Source organism: Morone saxatilis, unplaced genomic scaffold (genome assembly GCF_004916995.1).
Source record: "Morone saxatilis isolate NCDOM2014 unplaced genomic scaffold, NCSU_SB_2.0 Contig21, whole genome shotgun sequence".
Classification (NCBI taxonomy): Eukaryota; Metazoa; Chordata; class Actinopteri; family Moronidae; genus Morone; species Morone saxatilis.
In genome coordinates this window covers 20811111-20828844 of record NW_023339774.1, presented here as the reverse complement: position 1 = coordinate 20828844, position 17734 = coordinate 20811111, and the positions used below count along the sequence as shown (strand labels likewise).

The window sequence follows — 17734 nt, the reverse complement described above, 5'->3', positions numbered from 1 at the left end:
ACACACACACACACTCACAGAAACTCAGCAGCTGGACTGCAGGGTAGCTGACATTTAGCAGTGGAAGAAAAAAGCAGTGAGTGTGAGCTGGAAAAAACAACAACAGAGCTGCAGCCATGATGGTATCAAACATGTCAGAGTACCGCAGACTGGAAACACAGCAAGCAGTAGATAAACTTTACTTTGTATTTACAGTGTACACTTGATTGTTGTCTGCCCTGTCTCCTTGCTGCAACAAATTTTGTTTACAGTGATAACAGTGGCAGATTTACCACTCATATTTCTAAATAAGGTTTAAAACAATGGGTCCTTGACTATAGACAGAGGTAGAAAAAGCCTCTTCTTCTCATATTTAGCCAGCAACTGCTGATTTTGCAGACTTAACTGTCAGCTGGAGATGCTCACTTTAGCAGATAAACTCATTGTTCAATCCATTCCTTATCTCTTCATCTCTCAATACCAACAAAGATGGCCGCCGTAAGCACTGCTGCAGTGAACATAATGAAAGCATTTGATGAATTGTCTACCAGGATGGGTGTGCTTAACTAAAATGTGTCCTTTTATAACCTACCTTGCTGGTGTAAAGGCACTGAAAGTCTATCAGAGTGAAGTAGGTTTTTGGCGTGATGGATGAAGCAGTGACTCAAAAACCACATCACAGAGATGAAAATATTTGAAGCCCAATTGCAGTTCTCGGTTGAATCACTACTTAATCACTGATTAATGTTGCAAATGCACACACACACACACACACACACACACATCCTCTGTCTGTCTGTCACACAATACAGCTGACATAAATAGACTATCTATGGCAAATAACATGGCCCTCTGCTGAATATTTGATCAGAGACCAGTAAAGACTTAATTATTTAGCAACAGGCCTTAACATGCCTCTGACTTTGGAAATTAATGATGGGTGATAGGGATGCATGTCCTATAATGACATTAAACACCAATGTTGTGCTGCAAGACCCCCTCAAGTCATTGCATTTGTGGAAAATGTCACATGCCTAGAAAATGTCCAATAGCTGTCTAAATGTTACAGCATTATATTTGACAGACATGTCTGTGTGACCTTTACCATCCACTTTGTACATCATTTGTCAGGATGATTTACTGCAACAACCTATTGATCTCATGAGTGTAAAGCAATTGGCAGGAAATAAAATGTTATAGGTAGGAGAATAATGCTTCAAGTGAAACGGTGAAAGTGCAAACTGTGGTCCATCATTTATTTTAACCACTATTGTGGATGAGGAGTTTGTTGACTTCTACTTTAATTAAAAAAATTCCCCAGTCCCTGAAGTGAAGTTGAAAACAAGTGTGAGGATGGTTATTTGTCCAAGGTAAAAAAAAAAAATAGCCTACCTGACAATTATTTGGCGCAATCAGTTCAAGTTTGATTTGATTATCTGATTGAATTACATAGGGAAAACTCCCTCTGTAAAATATAGGCATTTATGATTATACATTCATTGGTAGTATTCATGGTAGTTTTTGACAAGACACTTTTTGTGGATTACCAGAAATATAACAACAATAACTGCACAATAGAAGTATGCAAAAGTATGTACAAGTATAAATCGTGATGCACCACTATATAGAGTACATAAAGTACAGGGACATTAAGGGTATATTGGTATATTGTGTCATGGCTGGATGAAAATCACGGAAGTGGGCAGGAACAACACCGGTCAGCTCGGTGTCTCCTCGCCGGTCAGGGCGATCAGGAAACAAACCGGATGAATAATACACAGTGTCGGCGGTCACATGTCGTGCAGCGGACTGCTGAATGATTTAAAGCTTTTTACATCATCAGCCTCACCCTCCCTCCCCTCCCGCCCTCCCCTCCCCAGAAACTCCTCTCTAAACCCCCCAGATTAGATTATTTATAAATCCACCAGGTGAATCAAGGCTTCACTGTAACTGTTATGCTGCTAAATAAAAGTGCAGCAATAAGGGCATTCGGCTTGAGCTCAGGAATGGTTAACTAACAGACACCGTGTATCCCAACAAAAGCATATTAAACCCAACAAAGATTCACACTCCGAACAGCCTGAAGGTTAAGTTTCTTTTCGAGGCGGTTCTGGTGCAAAACAAAAAAAAAAAAAAGAGGAATTCATGTTTAGTGGATTACAAATCAACAGTAAATATGGTAGTACACTACAATGCCAATAGTTCTTCATTCAAAAACATTACTCTATATAACACAGTGAAAACTAGACAATGGTCACTGGAAATTTTGCCCCACTTTTGTCCACAAATAAGGTCTCGTCTCCCACTGCTTTAAAGGCCTCAACAGGCCAAAATAGAGACTTTTAATTGGCTGAGAAATGTGGATAAAATCATTCGTGGTTTTGGCACACGCCTTTTCAGAAAATTCCTCACTTCCCCCTACAAACAATCTACATAATCTTCCTTTGGTTAATAAGAAACAAAAGAAAAAACAAAAAAAACATAGAAAAAAAAAAAAAAGAGATGAGCAAAGGTTAGCTAGGTTTTTCCCTCTGAGGAGAGTTCTCGCTGTTCGCAGCCCTTGTTGGGGTGAGATTTACAAAGGCTAAACCCAAACTGTGGTTTAATAGGGTTTAGTAGCATGTTAGGCTTCTCAAAAGGCTCTTCTGATGATCACAGTGGTTTAGAATTCAACTAGAGGGCGAATGTTCGTGTAAGATGAGCGAGATCAGGAGGACCCTGGTGTCTGGTCTCTCTCACGTTTTTGTGTGTGTGTTTGTTTTCCATTGTTCCATGTCATTACGGTCAAGTCTCAGGCGTCAAGGTGTGGCTGGCGAAAAAACTGTCAGGTATCGAGATCCTGAAGGAGACATAAAAAGGACAATACTTGTGGTTAAATACGTAACTGCAGAGAGACCCAGGCCTTTACTTAATACAGGTTTATATTAGAGACTTTTGTTATCTGCTGTTTTAATTTTCTGTTGATGATAATCTTTATTCAACTCAACACTTCCTCCTTGTTTACATGTTGTCTTAAAAAGGACCAGTGTGTAGGATTTCTATGACTGTGTTTAGTGAAATGTGATTTAATTTAACGGTATCGTTCATGCTAACATTCATTCACTGAGAAGAGTCACGGCTAACTTTCTAGTTTTTTATGCATATGATTCAGGTTATACGTGTTTTAGTTAAGGCTCAACTGTTTAAGGGGCCCACGTGTGTCTTTTATGTGTCTTGTAGTTACATTTGTAAGATTGTAAGAGTTAATTTATGTAATTAATCTGTAGCTCTTACAGTGTTTTATGAAGAAAGATTGATGTTCAGAATACGGCAGAACATGAATAAAGTCCTCTAAAGACATCACCGCTGTCTGGCCAAGTTTTTACTACACTCCGCCTCTAACTTTGCCCCACAAAGCTCAGATTTTAACTGGAACCCTGATAGTATTGTTTTCTATATGTGCAGCTGTTTATTTCATTTACCTGGAACTGATAGAGCACTGGGGTCAAAGGTGAATCTCATCTGTAGCTCTTCTGCTGTTGCATCAGGCCCACATTCTCATACACTCTGGAGCTGTCGTCCCTCATCCTGCCAACACACACACACACACACACACACACACACTTTCATGAGAAACTACTGCCTGGACTGTCTCAACAAGGTGATTTAAAATGTAAAACAGCCTCCAGCAGCAGCCCAAAGGTACTACTTACTCTGTGCAGGTGGGAGTAGGAATAGGAGTGCAAGGAGGGAAAGGGCTCTGCTCTCCCCCAGTCAGGTCAGACAAAGAGTACTTAATGTTGGTGTACTCGCGCCCTTTAATCTTACTTTTCTGCAGAGGAGAAAACAGAGGAAGGTTAAAGATGGGAGGAGGAGGGAAAAAAAGCAGAAATGAGAACGTGAGGCGTTGTCTGCTGCGCACACCTGCTCCTCCTCTATGCGTCTCTGCAAGGTTTCTATGTAGTGCTGTACAGCCATATAGATGAATCTGTACTGCGCCTCAGTCTGCACCATCCCAGAGCGCTGAGAACGAACCATCTGGATGGTCTTTGGCACGTCGATGTCGCAGTCCACCCCTGCAAGAAGGAAAACAATATTTTACACTGAAGCATCCTTAGCATTGGTAACATAACCTTTGAAGTAAACTCGGTGGATACTAGATATTCAGATACGTGTGTGTGATCCAATTTACACTAAATCACTTCATGTGTCTTGGACAGATCGGATAGCTATCTGGTAGGGCGATTCATTATTAAAACAGATACTGTGACAGCCGGTGGGAGCCTAGATACGATTCATCCACGTGTTTGTGTAGCTGCTCAACTATTATTGTTGTAACTAAACTGCTAAAGTGCACAAGTCACCAGTCTTTTCCCGAGGTAATAAAGACAACGTTTATGAGCAACATTTGAGAACAAGGAGGATAAAACGGGGCTTTTCAAAAGGTACGTTACTTTTCTGAAAAACTTTAACCTCTGTTGTTATTTGATAACCACAAATAAATCTAACTATTTGTACAGGGCCAAGTCAAAATGTCAAGTCTGACCCACTTTTGCAAAAACAAAATCAAAAACCCATAAACATTGAATCCTGCAGACTGTACAACTGATTGTGGCTACATGTAAACAAGTGTGTTAAATCTCATGTGGATTTAAATGGGACCTGTGTGTGCACCATGCAGACTCACCTTTTTCTCTGATCACATCTATCAGGATGTCAATCACTATAAACGTTCCTGTCCGTCCGATCCCAGCACTGAAGAACATAAGAGAGAGTGTTTGAGTTACGTGTTAATGCTCACTTATGGTGTTACTGTCGGGTTTATGGCTCGTTCACTGAAGAATTTGACTTGTGCGTACCTGCAGTGTACCGCTATAGGTCCAGCATCCAGTATGCTCTCCTGTTTCAGGTTGACCTCCTCTAAGAAGTCGAGTACACCTCCTGGGTCAGTGGGGACTCCGTGGTCCGGCCAGGCCCGGAAGTGGTACTGCCAAACTGTGCGTTCTGTGTTGCCCTGAAAACACGCAAGTGAAGAACAACTTTGAACATACAGTGAATAACCAGAGAGCTTCAGTTTAATTACATGACTACTGAGAGATAAGGCTTTTGTTACTGTCAATAAATCCAATGAAAGGACCAAAAGCAACACAGTGTTAATCCGTCTCTCAGTGCTTTCCAACTTCTATTCATTCTATACAACCCACTGGTTTCTACTGACGACAAAAACAGGTCTTTAATATTATTTTCATTTTTTAAAGGGCTAAATAAGTTTTGTAGTTTTTAGCTCACTCAAACAGGAATAAACACTTGCATTTGTGTGTGATTATTTTGTGTAGAAATACACATTTGGAGCTCTAGTAAGTGTTTGAGGAAATAGGACGGTGTATAACACTGTGTAACAACAAGAAAAATAGAGAATATTAGCAGACTAATCCTTTAATGCTTTGAACGGATTTTAAATTGACATTTATTGTTATGTAATTCTGTGAAGTTGCATTTTTCTCAAATCAATACAGTGAAATGCTGATAAACATTTTAAAAATACATGATTTTTCAATTCTTTCAAGCATTTTGTCTGTCACCTTAACAGATGAAAAGTATATTTTTTTGTTGGTATAAAACAGTAAAGTTTAAAGTCAATTGACAACTCAGGACAACCTTCACTTGAAAATTCAACATTTAAAAACAGATCTATTTTGAAGAGCATGTGCAGCAGCAATCATGGACCATATGCATCTTATGTTAATTCAAATGTTAATTCAAATGTACACTTCAAACGCCCACGAGTGCCATCTAATGAAAACTGCATCTCTTGTCTATAGAACTGGAATTTACTTTTTGTTTCATGCTACAAACTGACAAGCAGATGTGAATTACACCACTTATTTAAAATTATATTTCCTCCAATGGTCTAAGATAACTCTTAAAACAACAAGAAATTGATTAAAACATTTATATTACAGTTACATTACGAGCCTCCACAAACACAACTTACCTGCCCCACTTTGGACAGTTTGAGTTCTCTTAAGATGTAGTCGTGTGCAGCCGTCTCTCTGACATTGCGAACGCGCATCGCTCCGTACTCCTTCAGAGCCGACATGTCCGGCCAGTACTTCACACACTTACTCTGCAGAGACACAATAACACTCACTATATAAGTCAACGCTATAAAGTATCAGATGAAGAAAATCAATCTAGTTTAGTTTGTCCGAGTTAGGACAGTTTTAGTTATTTCACTTTATATTTCTGTCTTAATGTTTCTGTCCTTGTTCTCTCTCAGCCAGGTGTCCAAAGGTCAATCAAATATGGTCAAACCACACCTTCACAGTCCTGATGAGTGTTTGAGTGTTAAATTCAATATAATAACTGTAACTGTTAGCTAGTAAGTCATAATCATCAATATTAATGTATAATGTATATTAATATATAATGTTAAAGAGAAATACTTTTGATTTGAAAGCAAAAATGCCTAAAGTTCTTCTTCTTTCCAGCTTCTGTAATGTGATTATTTCCTGGTTTTCTTTGTCTTCTATGATTATAAACTCATTATCTTTAGCTTTTAAACAAGAAATTTGAAGACACGCCTTGGCTCTGAAAGACTGTGATGGGTATTTTTTTCTTACATTATACAGACCAAAGAACACAATCATATCATCTCACTTATGAGTCAAATCAAACCCTGATTTTATTAATTAATTGTACCTGCATTGAAAATATATTGGTGCAACAATGTCCCACAGTCTGCGCTTTGCTATTTAACTTCAGGAATAAGAAAAGTTCTACCACAAAACCACAAAAATGTTTTAAAAACAGTCTGAATGGTTTCAGAGTGGACTGGACTTTTGCTCACCTTTCCTCTCTCCACCTCTTTGGTGGTCATAACAATGACTCGAGAGTTCTCCTGAAACACCATCCTCCAGAAGTCACTGATGGTGTTCTGCAGACAGCCCTGAGTGGCGATGTAGCTCTTCTTCACCTTGGTACTGTTACACTTAGAGTCCAGCTCCGGCTGCACACACACAGACACACATCACAGGTCGGGGTGAATACTCAAAATGAGCAGAACTACAGCACCATGAGTCAAAACAAGAGCACAGAATGACCAGTACAACATCTTATACATATGATCAAGTACAGAATAAATTATGTGTGAGTGTGTGTGTGTGTGTGTGTGTGTGTTTGTGTGTCCCTGAGGATGAAGTGAGTTTACCATGACAGCAGATACTACCATGATGATATTGGCGTTGATGTAGTCAGAGCCTGGCTCATTAGGGTCCCTGTCATTCAGCACCACACGAGTGTGGTCGACTGGAAACGGAAACAAAAACAGTTAGTCGTCTATTTAAAATCCCCTCATGTGAAGCTTGATAACTTAGATTTAAACCCAGCAAAAGTTTGGCTATTTGGAGAAATAATTTTACTTGCTTTTTTAAAGAGATGTGTTTATAGTAAAACTTTGATACCATTCTCACCATTACCATTACATATAATGTTCTAGCCAGGAGCCGGTTAGCCTAGATTAGCACAAAGACTGAAAACAGAGAGAACCGGTCCAACAATAACTAAATCAGCCCAGCAGCATCTCTAAAGCTTAATTATCAACAGCTCTACTTTGTTTAATCCGTACAAAAAGACGTCTTTGTGCTAAGCTAAGGTAACTGGCTGCTAGTTTTAGGCTTGCATTTAAAAATACAGATATGGGAGTGGATCGATCTTCTCATCTAAATCTCCACCAGAAAGTGATCCAGCTTATTTCCAAAACTATTTCTTTACATGTTTGTGTAGTTTAAAGTCTCCGTGTTATTTATTGGCTATTTCTGCTGCATGTAGGAAATAAGATTTGACACAAGACACTTAATCCTGCCATACTTCTGTATACTAATACTGTACTAAATATTACTTAAAGGACGAGTGTGTAGGATTTAGTGGCATCTAGCGGTGTAGCTGTAGTGATTATACACCAATGAAAACATACCAGTGAATATTTTACTCTATTACTGCCAATAGAGCCTCCTCAATGTTACACACTGGACCTTTAATGTGTTAAAAGAGCAGTCAGGGTTTCTTACAAGGCAGAATGTTCTTGTATCTGTTCTTGTTTTTGTTCTCTGCTCTCTGGCCTTCTTTGCGGCTGTAGAGCAGCTTGCACTCTTGTTGCTGCAAAGTCTGGATGGAGGAAAACGAAAACAAAAAGAGAGAGTCAAATCTAAACATGCTATTTCCAACCAACAATGCATGGTAAAGAATTCACACACACAAAAAAAAACACACACTGGGACAACAACAACAGAACCACTCACCTCAAATTCTTCCCAGAAGCCCTGTTTGACCTTGTCTGTGGCTTCCGCTAGTTTGCTCAGCTCCCGAACGCGACTTTCAATCTCTGCAGCGTTAATACGAGTAGTGTTCAGGGGCTGGGGAGGAGAAAAGCACAGAAATTACAATTAGGAAACGCTGCCTGACGGTAAAAGTGAATATTTGTGGGCAGACATAGGAGGGTACCTGTTTGAGCTGGAGCACGGTGCCCAGAGTCTCCACCATGGGGTTCTTTTTGTAGTGCTCTACCAAGTCAGTGAGGGAGTCAAACTTCTCCCCTCCACCCACGTCGTACTTCAGGTCATGCTAAAGAAGAAGCCAGAGCTACATTTAGTACGACAGACCAGACTCAATGTCGAGAGACAATCACAACTCTTACACAAGAAACCAGGTGACGGAGAAACCGGGTTCACAGGAAACCAGACGACGTGTTTACATTACAGCCACTGTAGCAGCCTGGTAACAGCAAATCCACGAATACTTACAATACATCTACTTATAACAATGTGAATTTTATACATTTTTAAATGTGCTTGCAGGTCTCTTCTGTTATGGGAACGTAATGACCTGTGACTTACAGTGAAGCCACTACCACAGGTTCTGCTTTTGTTTCCACTGTACTCCGCGTTGGGGACGACTTCCTGGAACTAAATTCAGGCCTTTAGGCTCAGGAGGTGATACTTAATCCTCTTAAATAGAAATCTGTCCCTGTAAACTGTAGATTGTTTGCACAGAGTTGGGAAGTACGCTACTATTTTTAATTCTTTATTCCCAGGAGTTTTATTTCGTTTTTTCCCTAAAAAACAAACGTTAAAAAACAGATTTTTCCGGTTTCTTTCCTCGTCTTGTGGTTCAGAAGAGAATCAAGCAGAGGGCTGGTTTGACGGTTCAGAACGGAGAGAGAGCGAGCGGGACCGCCAGCTGCTAACACCTCCTTCGGGGCAGCCACCTGTCTTCAGAGACACAGCTGGTCTGGTGCCAGTCTGTCCACCTCCTCCTCCCTGCCATTACTTTAATCATACTGACATTCATCATGTAAACATGAAAGAAAATCAATAATAGCTGCACTTGTCTGTCCCACAACTGCACTCGTCTACCAAATAGTGTGTGAAAAATACACCTTTTCAGTTTGTAAAACGCAGCGGAAGCACAAAGAAGAACCTTGAACCAAAGCCTTACAGGTTCTTAGAGGTTCAGGTTATGAGAAGCACCAGCTCAGGTTTAGTTAAACTTTAAGTGGAATCACTACACTGTGTGTCTCCTCTTGTCCTCTTTATCATGTGCACACTCGCCAAGAAAAACAATCTTAAAATTCCCCGGATTACACCTGATATCTGTGTGCAATCAGTCTGGATAAATGATCTACTGAACATAGAAAATGGGGAATGTACAACAGCCAGACTGAATAACGCTCAACCTGCTGCAGTTGAGGCCTGACATTCCTAAGCTTCATATCGCAGAGGAACAGACAAACATGGGCTGTTGTCAACAACAATGATATGCTTGTGATGTGCTAACAGTAGGCTACCTGCTGCCAGAGCCATGTAGAGAGTGTTCAGCCATGATGCCTCTGTTGCTGCAACAACCGCATCAGAGAGCAAATATCTTAATAGATAGCTCTGGTACTGAAACAAGGCACCTACATCTGTATTGTGATTTGGTTCAGTACCGATTATATAGGAACCAGTGCCTCATTAAGATTCCTGAAGGGTTAGACCCTTTACATCTATATATTGTCTGTTGCCCCTCTGTTTGTGTCGTTATATGTTTTCTTGCTGTTACATAAAAAGACCTAAATTAAATACATAAAGAAATCAGTCCAGTAATGAACTAAAGAAACAGCATATTTTTTAAACCTACACAGACACACACACACACACACACACACACACACCACGTTTACCAGTAACACTCTACTTCTATATATATTCTGATGAGAGGATGTGTGTAATGAGGGCCGTGTTCACCTGGCAGCGGATCATGACGTGAGTGACTTTGGGTTTGCTGTCACTGCTGTCCGTCTTGTCATCTCCTGTACGGACGGACAGAACGAAATCCCCCGGGTGGCTCTGGCTCTCCCTCACCAGGAAGCTGCCGTTCTTGCCTTTCTCCGTCAGCAGCTTCTCCGCCTCCCTGCCCGACAAGTGCCCGTGGAACCATCTGGCAAAGAGATGGTGAAATGCTGTTTGTTAGGACCGGACTCACTTAAGAGTACTTCACATAATGAAACACTGGCTTCCAGTGGAGAGTGGGATGAACTTTAATGGCATCGCTCTCTGTTTACATGTAGTCGGGGAGGATGTTCATTGTTTACAAGCATGGTTAATGACATTATATTAACCCCAAAGCAACTGCTTGTTTATTGTTTGAGATTATTGTAAAATGCTTTGATTTCGCTTTGGAGTATAACTATAAAATCTGACTTTAATTCTGCATGTGAATTCCTCAGAGAAGAACTCATCGGTCCTCTGTCTGCAGCTGGTTTTAACACCAAAATGTAGCTGCAAGAAAGTTTTACTGTGAGTTGCATCATCCTCGTCGCTGTCTGATGGTGAGAGCCTGCCGAGGTAATATTAAAAGTTGTTTTGTTTTCACGCTTTAATACTAAAACCCCAGATACGTCTAATCCTCGGGTAGCAGCTGCAGCACAAAACTCCAGCTAAAAGCACAAAATCCTTTTATTGTAGCATGACAGCTAACAACAAAGCAACAACAGTCCTTTATGGAGGATGAGCTGAAACAATCAGTCTAACAATCGATTAGTCAATGAACAGAAACTTGATCGGCAACCACTCTGATGATTGATAATCACTTTTTACAGCACGAATAGCAGAAAACTTTATCAATACACAATCAATGTGTTTGAGATACTGTAGAGGACACAGTGTTTCTCTTTCTCTGCTTGTCTCTACTTTTCTCTTTTTTTAAATTCCAGATATGCTGATCTGATTAATTTCCCCGAAGTGAACTACTGTAATACTTCCTGACGCATCACACGTCAATACATCAATTTCCTCACTCATTTAATATGTGGTTTTTGCTGATTCCTGGTTTTACTTGAATGTAACGTTTCTTTGAATTGTCTTTTATTTCCTGTATTTCTTCTGTTTGATCAGTTTTCTTCTTTCATCATGAATTTTTCATTTAAAAACTGATGATTTTATAGCTTGTGTTTTATTCCAAGTTTCCCTGAAGATGAATAAACCTAATTTTATATATATCACAAAAATGGAATAACTTCTTCTGACTTTAGTGGAGGTTTCTTTACTCATGCATATTATTTTTCGGAGCAGCTGGCAGTCAAATTTGTACATGTTCTATCCGGAGAAAATTAAATGTGGATAAATGTTATGGGAACATGGTTTGGGTCGATAACCACTACACATTCAGTTCCTCTTTTTCAGGAAGAAAAAGTACATTTTCACAATAAGTCTGGTTGATGATATGTAGCATTTTAGGTTGGGAAACTTTTTTTTGCCTTCAACAGAAGGATCCTAAACACTGGTTACTCAATTTGTCTGATAGCAACTTCTCTCCTTCAAAAATCTGCAATCCACGTTATATTAAAGCACTCAGAAAATATGGAAATTCAAGCACCAAAACACAACATCACCACTAACCTCTCTGAGGTGGGGTCCGCACAGTTGAGTGGATACTTGAGCTCAATAACATCTCCGTTTTTCTCTTTCAGCTGCCCATGATGCTCCATGTAATACTGCACCAGCTCTGCCAGAGTGGCAAACTTCTCCCCTCCATAAAGGTCATAGTAGTCTCCTGTGTTCTGGATCTTAATATGGGTGACGGCTCCATTTCGCCTGCAGGGGGAAAAAAGAAAAGCACAAACATTTAGAGAAATGTTGCCATCAGGGAGAAAGAACATCAGCAGCAGGGAAACGAACCAAAAGGAAGATTATGTGCCTTTAAATTAATAGTATCTTCTCAACTAATCTCACATAAGCAGTCAGCGTAGCACCGGATTAGCCGTTGGTGTTTCATGTGTATTTAGTTAAATGGATGAAACTCTCAAAGACACATCGGTGCTGCAGACTCATAATGTGTCCATATTTTGACAGAAAATGACTAAAATATCTGTGTGAGCTGGTCCAATCTGATGCTTTATAGTTCCATCTAGAGATTAAACAATTAGTTGGTGAATAGATTAGTTGATCGAGATTATCTGCAACTAATTTAATAATTAAATTGTCATTTTTCAAGCAAAAATGCCCAAAACATTTACATATCTTCAACTTCTCAAATGTGAGGAAACTGAATATCTTTGGGTTCTGGACTGTTGAGTTGAACAAAACAAGTTAAATGAAATTACTGCAACCGTTATTTATATTTTCTAGATTCAGTGATTAATTGTTTCTTCTATAAAATGTTCCAGTATGCAACTTCTACAAGTGTGATGTAGAAACTTGAAGCCACAGACACTGAGAATGGACTTTACAGTGAAGGAGGAGATGTGATGGATGGATGTGATAGATTCTGGAGTTAGAGTCTTTTAAAGGATTTTAATGTGGAAACTAAACATGTCTGGAGTTGATTGTTAATATGAGATAAAACAGAGGAGAGAAAAACAGCATTTTCTGCCATTTTTACATGAAAAATAGCTAATGTTTCTGCCACTCGACTAACCAATTACTTGTCTAATCGTTGCAGCTCTAAATGACATATTACAGATCAGCAATTAATCAATTAATCAAGAAAATAATCAGAAGATTAACTGAAACTGAAAGACAATCCTTAGTTGCAGCCGTAATTGCATCATTATTGTGTGTTTGTTCTGATGCAGAGTTCATGTATTGTGATTAAAATAAGCAAAGTTATAAGTAGACACAAAGTCACATGCACCGCGAACAACATGGTTACCATCTGTTATTTGCAAGAGGTGAGAGACACACAAAAAAAACAACAACTGTGAGAAGGCAGAGCGATGACACTGAGACGCTGGCTTAAAGGAAAACACATTTTCTTTTTGGTGACACAAACCAGATAGACAGCATGAACTGTGTTGAGTCATCGTAGGTGACCACCATTATATTGGAAAACAGAAAAGGAGAACTTGTGGCAGATCTGAAGCTCGGTAGCATGAAACTTTTGAATGACTTATGGTTAAGTCTGGCAGAATGTGCACAGAAAGAGAGACAGACGTGTGCCGGTTTGAACCAGCAGGGACCGGTCTCCCTGTGGAAATGTCTCCGTTTCCACAAGAGGAGCATGACTTGTTTTGTTTCCATAGGAAGTAAATATGGTGTGAGATGAGAGACTGTACAGCTGAAGTATGAGACTGTTACAAAAATAACATCAGCGAAACGGAGTTAATGATACTTCATCTTAAAAATTTATGACTCGACAGGCTCTGAGATAAAACCACAAACTTTTTTCTTATTAGTAAAAGTTGGTCTTCCTTTCTTTGGATAAAGCTGGTTTCCCACCATCACTCGACACAGCTCGTGCTTTAGCAGAAGTGTGTTTTATTGTTATTGTTGCAGCATTAATTAATAGTGTGAATATTACAGCACAGTTAAAGCTGCATTCATTGATTTTTCAGGCCCCTCGGAGACAGACGAACAAGCTGAAAACACCTCATATCAGCTCATAAAGTTCTCACCCCAAATGTACGAGCAAACATTATCACTCATTCGGAGTCGTGTTTGTGTCCAACATTTATTTATTCTCATCTTCACCAACTCCTGAGTGAAATATCTGGCTCTCTATCTTCACCAGCTAGTTGCAAACTATGTGTTAGTTTAGAGCTGAGCAGTGTTTGTTTGTGGTACATTTGGATCATGAATCCTATCTAAAACCCTTTAAATGTTAGAATTTCTACTCGTTGATTGCTATTCTATCTAAAACATATAAAGCCCAATTCAGAAAGACTATTAAATGAACTCAAATGTGACTCTTTCTACCAATAAAAACCACAGAATAACAGCCTCTAATCAAAACCTTTCACACATGTGCACCTGCAGAAGTGGAGGCAACAAGAATACTTTTAAAAATAAGAGAAAACTATGTAAAAAGAAAACAACAAAAGACTCAAACGGTGGTTCTTTCATTTCACATACAGTAGCAGAGAGCAGAGAGTTTATTTGGAGGCTTAAAATAGTTGCCAGCATCATACAGTATCCTGTTGTGCGTGTTGCATTGTAGGCTCATGGGTGCCATCACTCACCGTACTGAGAGGGTGAAGTCTCCTGGATTACTCTTACTGGGCCGGGCTAAAAAGCTCCCATCCACTCCTCGGGTCAGCAGGAGGTTTTCAGCCTCCACACCAGTGATGTTGGGGTGAAACCACCTGAAAGAGGAGTCAAACAATGATTGGCCTCGGTGTGGAATGCGTCCAAAATAGCTCCCGTTTTACTATAAAGTGTAATTTATTTACTTTCCACCGCTGAAAACCAGTGTGCAAAACTACAACTGCACCATAACGGCACTATTATTCTTATTTTTGTGCGTTTAACAACTTGAAATACAGCCTTTTACGTTCATATAATCAAAATAAAACAAATATTTAGAAGGCGTATAGAAACTGCACCGTCGACAGATTAATCATGCACTTTACTGTCTATTAAATCTAAATCTTTAATGTAATTAATGAAGGGAAACCTTCTAAAATACCTGCTGTTTATCCTTTGATATGCACTTTATTGTTTTTAATGAAAGGCTTGATAACATCTGTCTTATCCACCGAGTTTGGTCTGAATCTTTTTCCACAACAGTGCAATAAATGTTTTGGTATATAGCAAAATGACGTCTATAAATGCTCGTTCATTTTTACTATAATTATGTTTCTCAGGGTACAAGTAAAGTTTGTTCTGTAAAAATCAATCATATTGTATTTTATTGTCATTTTTATCATTATATTCTATTTTTTTCATCTTTGCACTTTCTCCCGGTCAATTATTTGCACACTCCTGCACAGCTCTTCACTCATTTATCTCAGTATCCAACCACATTGTACATATTATCTCTCTCTTTTTATATTTGTACTCTTCCTTTTATTGCCTCTACAGTTTTAGTTTAATTGTAGAGCTGCACAATTAGCATTATGATGAAGTACTGTAGTGCTGCAGAGGAGCTCTGGTCTACAAGTCTCCAGACTTTATAAAAACGTCATCATGATTTGAGTTTATTTAATAAGCGATGCACAAATTAATCACAAAATCTGTCACAAATAACAACAACATGATGTTTTTGTACCATTTCGTGCAGCTCTATTTAATTGATAAAGCAATAAACCTGATTCTGATCTTTAAACCAACCTCATTCAAACTGAAACACACTTAAACTTAAACTGCACGAAAGCTGCCAAACAAACAAAGTGTGACTGACTGATTTCAAGGCACTTTTCTGGTTCTCTTAACTTCTAAAACTCTTGTTTACCTGCTTGTTTTTGTTTGTGCTTTGTTTACCCACTGCTGTCAGCCCCTCTGCACACCCTGCAGCCGTTAACGGGGTTTACTAAAACATCTTCACACCGGGTTGTGGGCGTTAAGTTGCCGGGTGTGCGTTAACTAAACGAACATCAGTTGTTGTTGTTGTTGTTGTTCCAGAAACCTCTGCTCACTCGCAGCTTGTTTACGGACACACCAGCTGGTTGAAGTTAACCGAGCTCCTCTAACACAATCAGCAGACATTGTTTTCCAGACAGCTCCCCTCCTCCTCCTCCACCTCCTCTTTTCTTACCTCCGAGATGTCATTTTTTTTTTCCTCCTCGTCCCTCACTTCCTCGCTGGCAGTTAGCAGTAGCTACAATTAGCTGGCCAACGCTTTTCCGACCGTTTTCTGCTTCGATCACAGATTAAAGTGCTTCATCGGCTCACCGCCGCTCAGTTCGGGCACCGAAATCCGGACATCGAGGCTCGGTTTTTCCGGAGCGGGAGCGTTTACCCCAAAAAAACAAAAAGTCTGCAGGCCTCGGCCCCGAAGACTTCAGAGCCAGGCGATTATTGGACGTCACCAAACATGCGACAAAATAGAGCGGGGTGCGCGGATTTGTACACCCTGTGCGGCCGTTCTTCGCCGCCGCTTCGCCGCCGCGTTCAATGAAGCCACTGCGCTCGGGCTCCGGCGAACACTGTGACACAAATTAAAGAGTCCTATCACTTTCACTCCGCGCATGCTCTGTTGACAGCTTGTTTTATGAGTACAGCGGCGGCGGCACACGCGGTAAGCGGCGCGGAAAGGTCGCCGGAGAGTTCGTAGAGGCTCGTCGAAGGATCCGCCGCTGCCGCGTCGCCGCTGCTGCCGCTGCCGCCGCTGGAGTTCGCGCGAAAGCGTCAAAGCGAAACATTCCGGAGTCCACCGCGCAGGTCACATGATCACACCAACACTAAAAGTTGTGTTTTTTTTTGTTTTTTTTTTGTTTGTCTTTATTGCAAAACAAGAATTTACAAACAACAACAAGCATTATATCTTCCAAGAAAAGTAAAATCCAGATAACAATTTATAAGTACAAGTACAAAACGAAAAAAAACATAAATATAAGACAACAATAAAATATGAAAAATAAATAAATAAAACCAAATAAATTTAAAAAAGGTAAAAAACATATATTTAATCTTTTGTCTGGGGCTCTTTGAAGACGCTTTGAAGGTTCCCCCACCGCTGCTGCCGCGCCGCTGCCGCTGCCGCCGCTGCTGCCGCAAGCGTCAAAGCGAAACATTCCGGAGTCCACCGCGCATGTCACATGATCAAACCATCGCATCAACACAAACAGTTGTGGGTTTTTTTTTATTGCAAAACATGAGTTTAACAAGCATTATAACTTCCCAGATATCCAGATACAAGAAGAAAAAGATCATACCAGGAAGTAATAAAAATAAGTAAATACATTTAATCAGTTTGTGGTCCAAACAAACTGACAAAGACTCAAAGAGAGAGAGGGTTTTCCTAAAGCTAATCCATTTCAATGAATAAAGTAAAGCGACAACTCTCTGTAAAGAATGTGGTGAAACCAGGAGCGGTTTTCAGACATTTACATTTGTGCACAAAGTATTTGGTAAAAGTCGGCCGGAGGAGGAGATAAGCCGGAAAAAGTACTTAAACTGAATTTTATTGCTTTGTTAAATTTTATAGGATATTTGCTTTTCTGTCGAAACGATTTGGTATCAGAATGAATCATTAAACCAGGAAATAAAACACCTATTAAAATGACCTATTTCTGACTTAATCCCACAGCACAAGTCATAAAGTCTTTAACTACAGTCTGTTAGGGTGTAACGGATTGTTTAAACTGCTCACCCTACGCCAGTAATGTAATTATTGTGACAGGCATACATGAAACTTAGTGAATCTCAGTTTTCATAATAAACTGAAACAATCTAAAGCAACAGTCTAAAGCAAGATACATAGGAAACACTATAAATGCATTAACAGATGAGAAGATTTGTTTTGTGACGTGCTGCTGTGGCACTTTCACTGCTGTACCTGTGTGTCGCTGCCTGACAGCTGC

The 17734-nt window shown here is 39.8% G+C and overlaps 1 protein-coding gene across 2 annotated transcripts; it reads right to left on the bottom strand.

Moving 5' to 3' along the window:
* Window positions 1-2071: 2071 nt before the first annotated feature.
* On the bottom strand, window positions 2072-16269 carry ptpn11a (protein tyrosine phosphatase non-receptor type 11a). Of its 2 annotated transcripts, none has more exons than XM_035668163.1 (16): window positions 15967-16269; window positions 14453-14575; window positions 11895-12089; window positions 10242-10434; window positions 8461-8580; window positions 8259-8372; window positions 8028-8124; window positions 7169-7266; window positions 6809-6967; window positions 5954-6085; window positions 4818-4972; window positions 4646-4713; window positions 3883-4034; window positions 3672-3790; window positions 3441-3546; window positions 2072-2818 (listed from the first exon to the last, which is right to left on the bottom strand). In XM_035668163.1, the coding sequence occupies exons 1-15, from the start codon at window positions 15978-15980 to the stop codon at window positions 3477-3479; spliced, it is 1809 nt and encodes a 602-aa protein (XP_035524056.1). In that variant the 5' UTR covers window positions 15981-16269; the 3' UTR covers window positions 2072-2818; window positions 3441-3476. The 2 variants fall into 2 exon arrangements, with proteins under 2 accessions (XP_035524056.1, XP_035524057.1); XM_035668164.1 differs by having other exon boundaries at window positions 7187-7266.
* Between the last annotated feature and the right edge of the window lie 1465 nt (window positions 16270-17734).

Excerpts from the sequence above, each read along its gene's own strand:
- ptpn11a (XM_035668163.1), bottom strand. Across the intron at positions 12,090-14,452 it reads GACTTCACCCTCTCAGTACG|GCGAAATGGAGCCGTCACCC; the intron begins GTGAGTGATGGC and ends TTCCCCCTGCAG. Across the intron at positions 3,547-3,671 it reads CCTACTCCCACCTGCACAGA|GATGAGGGACGACAGCTCCA; the intron begins GTAAGTAGTACC and ends GTGTGTTGGCAG.